General features: G+C 48.7%; 1 protein-coding gene across 3 annotated transcripts in view; it reads right to left on the bottom strand.

The window, feature by feature from the left end:
• Positions 1 to 929: 929 nt before the first annotated feature.
• WASF3 (WASP family member 3) overlaps positions 930 to 9,865 on the bottom strand; it is a 135,151-nt gene continuing 126,215 nt past the window's right edge. For 2 of the 3 annotated variants that reach the window (XM_030308156.1, XM_030308173.1), the window contains exons 8-10: positions 8,186 to 8,452; positions 6,416 to 6,783; positions 930 to 4,123 (exon numbers count right to left, since the gene is read on the bottom strand). In XM_030308156.1, the coding sequence (XP_030164016.1) occupies positions 3,966 to 4,123; positions 6,416 to 6,783; positions 8,186 to 8,452 (793 nt within the window). In that variant the 3' untranslated portion in view covers positions 930 to 3,965. Of the gene's footprint in view, positions 4,124 to 6,415; positions 6,784 to 8,185; positions 8,453 to 9,320; positions 9,488 to 9,865 lie in introns of all 3 variants that reach the window. The other variant, XM_030308175.1, reaches the window with a different exon arrangement.

The raw sequence follows: 9,865 nt of genomic DNA, 5'->3' as shown, positions 1-9,865 counted from the left end.
GTGAAAACTCATCGAGTGGTATACTTAGGACGCTGCATTTCACGCTTACCTCAAAAATATTAAACATTAGTTACAAATATTAAACTCTAATTTATGATGTGTATACTGAATGTATATGATGTGTTACATACGTATATGACGTGTATCATGATGTGTTACTGTAAGGACTGGAGAAAAGCATCCCAGGAACAATAAATGCTACCGAATGTTCATCACTGCTATTATCAAGACTAGACGTGGCGAAGCACACGGCCTCCTGCTCCCAGAATGGCTTTTTCTTTCTAAATATGCCGGGCCCCTCCCAGAATCCAATCACAACTCCTGGTGACGCAAAACTTATGCAGAAATTTAAATGGAAATCGGAGTATTTGCTATCTAATAATGAAAATGCTAATTAAAAACTCTGCCCTTGTGGCACCTGGGTGGCCCAGTGGGTGGAGTGTCCGACTCCAGCCCAGGTCATGATCTCAAGGTTCACAAGTTCGAGCCCTGCATTGGGCTCTGTGCTGACAGATCAGAGCCTGGATCTGCTTCAGATTCTGTGTCTCCTTCTCTCTATGCCTCTCCCCAGCTCATGCACCGTCTCTCTCTCTCTCTCTCAAAGATAAATAAGAACGTTAAAAAATTTTTAAGGGGCACCTGGGTGGCTCAGTTGGTTAAGCCTCTGATTTCAGCTCGGGTCATGATCTCGCGGTCCGTGAGGTCGAGCCCCGCATCAGGCTCTGCGCTGACAGCTCGGAGCCTGGAGCCTGTTTTGGATTCTGTGTCTCCCTCTCTCTCTGCCCTTCCTCTGTTCACGGTCTGTCTCTCTCTCAAAAATAAACATTAAAAGAAATTTTTAAAAATTTTTTTAAAAACTCTGCCAAACCCCCAACTTCTCCCCTCCAAAAAAGGTTAAACATACAACACTGTTGCCAATGAGTAAAACCTTTTAGGGTTAAAAGTGTAATTTTATTTAGATGTTACTTGTACATAATCTATAGTAAGATATACAAACAGATAAAAATTGTTTAACAGGAGGTTTTTTTTTTTTTTTTTTTTTTTAATACCATTTTCAATTCAATTTACAACAGCATTGGTAATAATACTGCAAGGTGACAGATACTCTGATTTATAAAACAAAACTTGCTACTCTGGCTGATACATTCCCACTAGTCTTTAATGGATTCAAATGTATCGTGTATTTCCGTTGCAAATTATTACAAAACTTTCACAGCCTAGCCACTTGGTGCTCAGAAAAGATGTTGATATTCTAAACGTTTACTGAAATGAAAATGTTAATTTCCTAACAGTATACTTTCACGAAAGGAAAACCAGAAGTGTACCAAATCCTACGGTCTGGGGCCACCAATGGAAAAGCAACCACGTTATGTTTGTGTAGCTAATGTGTGTGGTACCGAGCAGTCTTCTCATCCCCTCTGCCTAATCTATGATGTGAGAAAAAAGGTGATCAGAAATGAGTCTAAAATACACGTGGGGGAACAAAACGGAGGATGATTTAAAATAACCTTACAATAGATGACTACTACTTTAAAACGTAAAATTCACAGCTATGAAATACCCTTTTGAATGTCCTTCTCCGTTTGTTTTGGTAAATATTTTTTGAAAATGGAAAACTGAAAATTCAAAATATTCACTTTTTCCTTTTCATGTACTAGCACATTAGAAAAAGTCTGGATTTAAATTTTCGAAGAAATCCGATTTGCTGAGAAAAATACTGTAAAAATAATCGAAATGGAAATTTAGTCCTTTTCCATTCTGTTAAAGGCTATGTGACACCCTAGGGCAAAAGGTTTTTCACTAGTCGGAAAATCAAGTTGAAAGTGACTTGTTGATTCCACTACAGGAAGACGACTAATAATTAATAGGCTTATGAATATTTATGAATAAAGTGCCAGTAATTTTATTGTAATAAGATATAAATAGAAGAAATTCTGACATGGGTAGTAGCTTTATGTGTTCTCCTCATCCTGAGAACAGAAGGGACATAAAAAACAAAGACGCGTTACCAGACAGAAGTTCTAGAATTGTGCAAGTAATTCCTACTCCAAAAGTAACAATAAAAACAAAATATTGTAATAAAGACAAAAGAGGAGTACAAATGGTAAAAGTCCCAAGAATAATGCCAACACAGGAGGCCTTTACACTGAAATAAAGGGAGAGAAATCAAAGGGAGAAATTTAAACGTTCATTACTAACTACTGCTTATAATCGGTAAAATTATGGCATCCAGCTCCAAGAAACAGAAACTCGAGAAGCATGTGTCAAAATAGCTAGTCCCGCTGAAAAGACTCAGGTAACCTGATGTGAGAAGGATGGTCTTGGGAAGGGGACACAGACATTAGGCTTTTCAGAGTCTCCAACTCTACGTGATTAAAGTTCAAGGTATCGGCTTTATAGGATGAACGCCCACAAGCCACGTAAATGTCCACACGGGGACGCAGAGACCCGGTTCGAGGGTGCCGCTGAAGTCCTCAGGAGGACTCAGTAACAAAAACCCATCGGTCATGGTCCTGCTGAGACGACCACCGTGAACCAGCCAGCTCTGCCTTGAGCTGAAGACTCCTTTGTCATGACCGAGAGTCACGAGTAACCGCCATCCGTGAGAAATGCTGTACTCGGGTAAGAATCCCTAGTACGTAAAGTGTCTTAGTGTTATTTGTGAAGTCGTATCTAGAATCAAAGCCCGGGGGCGTTTATTTGTTCCGAAAAGCAGCGATCCCTCACCCCAAATTCTAAGATGTAAGCTGCCATCCGTGAGCGTTCCAGCAGTCTGCCTTCCTCAGGAAGATCAACCCCATGGCTCGGTCGTATTGCCGTGTGGGAAGCAGAGCGGGAAGGGCGAAGGCGAGGGGCAAGTGATCCGGTGCAGCCAGGAGCCTACTCTGACCTGAGGTACTTTTGAAAATTCCCTGTGCCAACGGCCACGTGAGGAAAGAGAACCGTGTGCTTCTAGGAGCAGGGCCACGGCCCCGCTCGGGTGATGGATCCCTAATGTGGCCGCGGCACCAGGAAAAGCAAGTAGCTGCCAGCATCTACGTCCACCTCCATCTAAGCTTTTAAACTTCAGAGCACGCGGCGCGAGGAGCCACGGGAAGCCCTCTCCCTGAGGTCCGGGGGTCCCGGACCACCGTGTCTGTGCTGGCTGGCTGGCACCCAAGGCTGTAAGCGCTGTCACACATTTCCAGCGTCACAACCCCATGGCCCTGACGGAAGAAGAACCCTGCTGTTCGTGTTCATCACTGCGCAGCTGCCCAAACCTCTTAATGGCAATTGCCGACAGGCAGGGACCAAGCGAACGCCCGCAGGGAACCCTGCCTGCAAAGGGCCGGTGCAAAGGAAACGAAATTATCTAACAGATCGTTCCGAGTCACACAGAGGCACAAGCCCAGACACTGCGAGCAGAAACACTGGATCCTCCTTACTTGTCGAATCCTTCCCTCTAGAACCAACTTCTTCTGAAACACATTTAAAACAAAACAGAACAAAACGAAGGTGAAACGGTATCACTTACTGATTGGAAGACATCACTCTGACACACGGTCATTAATCTTGCAAAGACCTAACATCAGGCAGCTTCACAAACACGCAGCAAGTCTGCAGAATTATAGCGACCAAAAGGAGGAAACCCAAACTGCACTAAATACGCTCACGGCCAAGAAAAAGGAAGCAAAATGCCGTTTTCGGGACAATGCAATAGTTACAGCATATTTCCTCGTGTGCAGCACAATTTGCTATGTGTAGTGGCACTTAAGTATTACACAGTAAATACTGAAAAAACCCAGAATTTTTGGATGTGCAAAAGCAATATCACATTATTAATACAAAAGTTGCTAAGCTACAGGGTTATAATACCACTACGTGGGTGCGGAGACCACAAAATTTGTGAGACATTTTCCGACGCACGGTCTCCTGCCGGCAAGCAGCCCTGCCCCCACGCCGTCCACCTGCGCACGCGCCCCGCCTCAGTCGGACCAGTCGTTCTCGTCGAACTCGGAGTCGTCGTCAGAATCGCTGTACTCCACGGCGATGCGTCTGGACAGAATCGTGGCCACGTCGTTCCCAACTGGCTCGCGCTTGGCTTCTTGTTCACGCTGCTCCTGCACCTTCTTCAGCTGAATCCCTAGAGACATGACACGGAGCGTAGAATTTAATCCCTCTGCTGGCTCCACACGAAGGAAACACAAACTAACAGGCCCAGCAGCCTTTTTTTTGTTGTTTTTCCTGCTGACACCCAGGGTTGAAAGTTTTGGAAACCTGAGGGGAGAAAAGCTTGGGAAATAGAAGTTTCGCGACCAACAAAATTGGCACTCAAAGGGGAAACGTTTTTTGTAGCAAAGTGTTTTACGGCAGTGTGTTCGAATCAGGACATACGAACGTCACGAAAGTTCTGGAGCTACGCCGTCCAGTAGGGTAGCCACTAGCCACATGTGGCTACTTAAGGGTGAATTTACTGGGCCCCGGGGGCTACCATACTGGACGGCATCATGAACACTTCCCGGATGCTGCTGTAATCCCAAGGCTTAGAAAGCAGTGCTTTACCCCAACAGCCCTTGGCTGGTGTGGGGAGTTAAGAGATCTCTGTCTCACTGATTTGCTGAAAATGAATACAAAATACAATCGTCTGCTTTCTTATTAACAAAGTGGGATACAAAGATGATTTAATGTGCTAATTCTTTAACTTTCTCTTCTGAAATGATTTCGGATTTATAGGCTGTAAAACTAGCGGACACACGTCCCCATATAACCGACATCCAGATTCCATTTGACCGTCTTGTTTAACTAGCAACCCTCCTCTGGCATTCTTGCTCACACACCCATACTTTTCCCTGGATCACTCGAGAATACGGTAGCATATGATGTCCCTGTGCCTCTAAAATACCTCATGTGTAATTCCTAAGAGACAATGACCAAAATCAGGCTATTAGTGCAGACACAAATACTACGATCTACTGCACAAATTTCATTTCAATTTTGCCAGCAGACCTAACAGCAGCAAATGAGGAAAGTTTTCCACCAGGCTTGGGATCCGACGTGGAAACACCCATCACGTTGGTTGTCATTCACGTCCCTTATTCTGGGAAGTTCTTCCGTCTTTGTGTTTTACGACCTTGACGGTTCTGAAGAACACAGGCAGCTCTTTTGTAGACTGTCCCTTGATGTGGGCTTATCAGAGGTTTCCTCGTGATTAGATCCAAGTTATGTTATCACTCTTACTGGAAGGGGCTCACGGGTGTCAGAAAACAAAACCACTGTCCTGCTATGACCCTAAATTTATTTGCGACGGGGTCGTGTACCTCTGGGATCTTCTCTCCTTGACAAAATCAAAGTGTGCCAATGACGTTCAAGACATACGAGAACCCCGGGCCTGTGTGTCACACTCCAGTCTGATGTGTGGGCACTCAAAGCAGAGGCAGTCACGTCCCCGCCGTCCTGTGAAGGACGCCAGGGGTGCTGCTGTCGGGCTCCCTTCTCAGTCCCTTCTGAACGGAAACAACCAGACCGTGACCAGGAGACGGTGCATCTCCCGACTGCACGAGGAGCTCTTGGGATATCTCACGCCCTGTCAGTGACCTTCAACCAGCCTGGGCTGTGCCTGGGGCTGAGAAGAAACGGGGTGGAACAGACTGGAAGTATGTGGCTCCGGGGTGGGGGCCAGAACGGGTGAGCGTCTGGGCTCCTCCAACCTGACGGGACCAGAGATGCTCTATTTCTGTATGTCTCATGTTCTGGGGTTCAGTGTAGGCCTTCAATCTGACAAAAGAATTTTGCTGCTAAATAAATGTTGAAAAGCTTACTGGCTTAGCACATCGAGCTAAAAATATGGGAAGTCTAGGACACAGCTTAGATTTTTAAAAATAACTAAATCATATACATGAGCTCGCTTTCGCTCATTTATCCATTTACCCTCAGAGTAGAAGGCAGAGGAAAGATCTCATTAATTAGTGATCATTTTTATGAGCTATTTCTAGTCAAGTAAAGGTTTCCTGAATTCTCAATTCTTTATTACTGTGTGTTTATCTTGCACTGGCAAAAACATATCTACAGTTTACCAAAAACAAAATCAAGGGGCGCCTGGGTGGCTCAGTCGGCTGAGCGTCCAACTCCTGGTTTCGGCCCAGGTCACGATCTCACGGTTCGTGAGTTCGAGCCCCGCGCTGGGCTCCGTAGCTGGTGGCACAGGGGATTCTCTCTCTCTCTCTCCTTCTCTCTCTGCCCCTCGCCCGCTCGCACCGCCTCTGTCTCTCTCAAAATAAATAAACTTCAAAAACAAAATCAAACAAGTGTCCTTGAACCCTATCCTCAGACACAGTTCAGTGGAGAGTAGACACTTGAGGGCCAGGCTGTAGCTGGGGTCGGAGCCACGAAGAGATCTCCTTCTGGAAGGAAGACTGTGTTTGAGACGCTCACTCACCCATTCGAATGGCGGCAAGCAGATCGCTTCGAGCATCGCTTATGGGTGGCTGTGCCGTCTCCTGGCGCTTCGCCTCGGCTGCTGGGGGGCCGTGCATCGGGGAGGAGGATCGAGAAGACCCTGCGCCAGGAGGACCCGGCGGGGGCGGCGGTGGGCCCGGAGGCGGCGGGGCCGTGACAACGAGCCCCGCGGCGGGAGGGTGGGGAGGAGGCGCGTAGGAGGAGCCCGCAGAGGCAGGGAAGGGGGGCTGCATGGGGATCTGGAGAGGGCTGACGAAAGCAGTTTGTGCTGAAGGAATCATGGGGGGCGGCGGAGGAGGCGGCGGTCCTGAGGGGTTGTAATACTCAATGATCTGTGCTGGGAGCATCCTAATTAAGAGAGGAAACACCAAGAGTCGTTAAAGCAGCAACAGCCACATCCTCTGCGCGTCTAATACACCTAACACAGGGGCCTTCCTCCAACACAATATACACTGTCCTTTGAACTTGCAACACCGTAGGACGTGAACATCCACGCTTCGCACCAGCCATTCTCACACGTCTACATTATTCGCTGTGATGCGATTCGAGATCACCTACTCAAAGGAACCGAAAAGAAAATCACTCAAAAAGTAACTCTCTGTGGCAGGCCAGAATAAAACGGTTGACGGCAGAGGTTAAGAACAGTGACTCAAATCTCCCCTTTCTCCTGGGCATCTCAAAGGTGGGCGGCTCACGCACTCGGTCTTACAAGGGTTCTGTGGTCAGTCAGATTTGGAAAAATCTGTATTTCCTAGCCCGTCCCACGGAAGTTCCTCAAGCCGACAGTGCCTATGGAAGTCTCAAAATCTTTGAAAAGTCCTTCAGCTAAGAAATCCACTGAATTCTACTTAGCTAAGGCTTTTCCTAACCAACTGGACCACAGACCCTCTCTTTGCCTGACCCTTGGCTAGAGCCTCAGAACACACTCTGAGAGAGAGAACGGATGGATGGGAATAACCAGGACTGAGTGGTCACAGAGGGAAACTCAAAAAGCTGGGGGGGGGGGGGGCGGGGCATACATTCAGGTGTTTCATGCTGCTCTGAAGAACACACACGTTAACACAAACACACACTCAACCTTCCCGGACACTGTCTCGGAGGGCCTAACTCTTCAAAGGTTACGGTTGAGCCCGAAAAGACAGAGCAAAAGATCGCCTATCATAACAGAGATGGGTGCTTACATTAATAAACTCCTGAACGTGACGGTCTTTCTTTAGGAGGTGTTTGAATCCCACCCGAGACACAGAAAACAAAAGGACCCGGGGGAGGAATGACGTCTGGGCTCCAACGGGTCAAGAAAGGGGACCACGGGGCCAAGTGTGAACACGGCTCACGGGGGGCTGCACTGTATGGTTTTCTCACGTGTGACGGGAACTCTCTGCGGTTCACCCGGCGCACGTCCAGAAACCCAGAGATCTGGGACAGGTTCACAAAATCAGCGTGTCACCCTCGATCAACGCCTTGGCTTCGCAATCCATTCGAACGTAGCCAGGGGTATGTAGGAAGGGAGGGGGGGGTTGTGTGCATGACTACAGATTCGAACCTGAGATGCATCTGCAACGGAAAGGGGAGCAGCGGGCCACTGAGGCTTTTAACGCGGAATGTGGCTTAGCTGGTAGTATCTACACCCAGCCGCCCCTGGCTGCTTCTGGCCCCTAAGGTATGATCGTTCAGTTGCACCTTCTCGAACACACACAGCAAGACTCCCGACGCCACAGCAAGCGCGGCAGGACGCAGGAGTCCCCGTTACCCGTAGTCTGCTGGCGCCATGGGTGCGGAGGCCTGGGACCCCTCTGTGGCCTGCGGTGGGGGTGGCGGCGGCGGCTGCTGGGGTCTGTTCAGCGCCATGTGCCTCGCCGAGGCGGAGGGGGGTCGGTACTCATGCTCGGGGGCCTGGGCTGCCGGCCCGTGCGGTGGTGCGTCGCCGGCCGCGTAAGAAGGGGTCACGGGCTGCGGCTGCAGAGAGTGGTTGGGGGTCGCCGGGTAAGAGTAATCTGTGACATCCGACGCGTGCGACCTGGCGTTCAGGGAAGGGGGGGGGGGGAGAAATTCAAATTAAATTAGGAGGTCCCCCCCACCCCACCCCTCTATTTGAGTAACAACCTCGCCGACGTACAGAAATCACACACTGTGTTTTCCTTTACGAGCACCAGCCAGGTCCAGCCCCACGAGAGCCTCCCAGCAACAACATCATTATGACTTTAGCAGCAAGCCCCCGTGTTACGTGGCTTCAGATTCACAGCGTTGAAGTGGGTCAGATCGGCAAGCAGGGAACAGCAGAGCCCCATTTCCACAGTATTTCAGCGTGCTTTTTTTTTTTTTTTTTTCCTAAGAGAGAAGGCTACCACACAGATCCCATTTAATTAAAAAACCGCACCTAAGGCAGGGGATTTCAGTGGCAATGACAGTGAGAGCGTATAATTAGAAGTTACGAAATGGCAGGTGACCCGGATGAACACGAACGGGAAAGAAAAGGAAAAGAAATCCAGAATGCAATACAGTGAACCATAGTGTTCTTCGACGGAAGAACTGTACTCGGCCAAAAAGGAAAGAATGTGGGGTAACACGGAAAGGTCGTCTTCTCTTTGAGCGCACAGCTGAGTGTGAAACTCTGGAAGGAATGGAGGTCTTGGATTAGATGAGCAGAGCTCAGAAAGGTGCGGACGCTGGGACGCCAGCGAGACCCTACGGAGGGAGCGGGGACTCGTGAGTGTCGCAGCCACAGGGGCCACGGGCATTAGTAACGACAGCGGCGTGTTCCTGGCCCGGGGTTACAGGACAGGTTACAGGAGGCATTGTCAGTAAGGGGGCCGCGCGTCCTCTCAGGACAGCCAGAGCAGGGCGGGCGACCTGAGGCTGGGGTCCGAGAGCGCAAAGTGACGAACCCCCTGGGCACTCTGTCCTCGGCCGTGCTCCCTGCCTGTGCCAGCTCCTTGGTGTCACTCATGAACTCAATGCCCATTTTCCTTCTCTCCCACTCTTCTCTTCTTGTTCTCACTTTTCTCACATTTATTTGCTGGTTTCTGTGAGGATTCAGCTTGTGCTTCTCTCTCTGAAGGAAACAGGCAAACACACGTTGGGGATGCGGGGGGGAGCAGGGAAGACACCAACTGAATTTCCATCTTTGAGATCCCGACGGTAGCTTCCTTAACCGGAGCGTCGCACGGCACAGAAAAGCATTCTAAATGACAAGAGGCTGCTTTTTTGCTTTTTTTTGCCTTCCCTACTTGCAATATAATGAGAATAACGAATAACTCACTTTTTGCTTCTTACTTGCAGTGTGGATTCTAGATTACGGTGTGAACATGAGTATGTCTTTTGAACCATGCAAACTGCTAGCGAGTTAAAAACACTCTTAATGGGGGAAGCACCCGACCTAGCTTTAGAGGTAGCACGTTTTAAAAACGGAAACCCCTAAGACACTGGAGCC

This window comes from Lynx canadensis, chromosome A1, assembly GCF_007474595.2.
Source record: "Lynx canadensis isolate LIC74 chromosome A1, mLynCan4.pri.v2, whole genome shotgun sequence".
In the NCBI taxonomy this organism is placed as follows: Eukaryota; Metazoa; Chordata; class Mammalia; order Carnivora; family Felidae; genus Lynx; species Lynx canadensis.
Note: the sequence above shows the minus strand (reverse complement) of the source record. Positions and strands in the feature narration are given on the sequence as shown.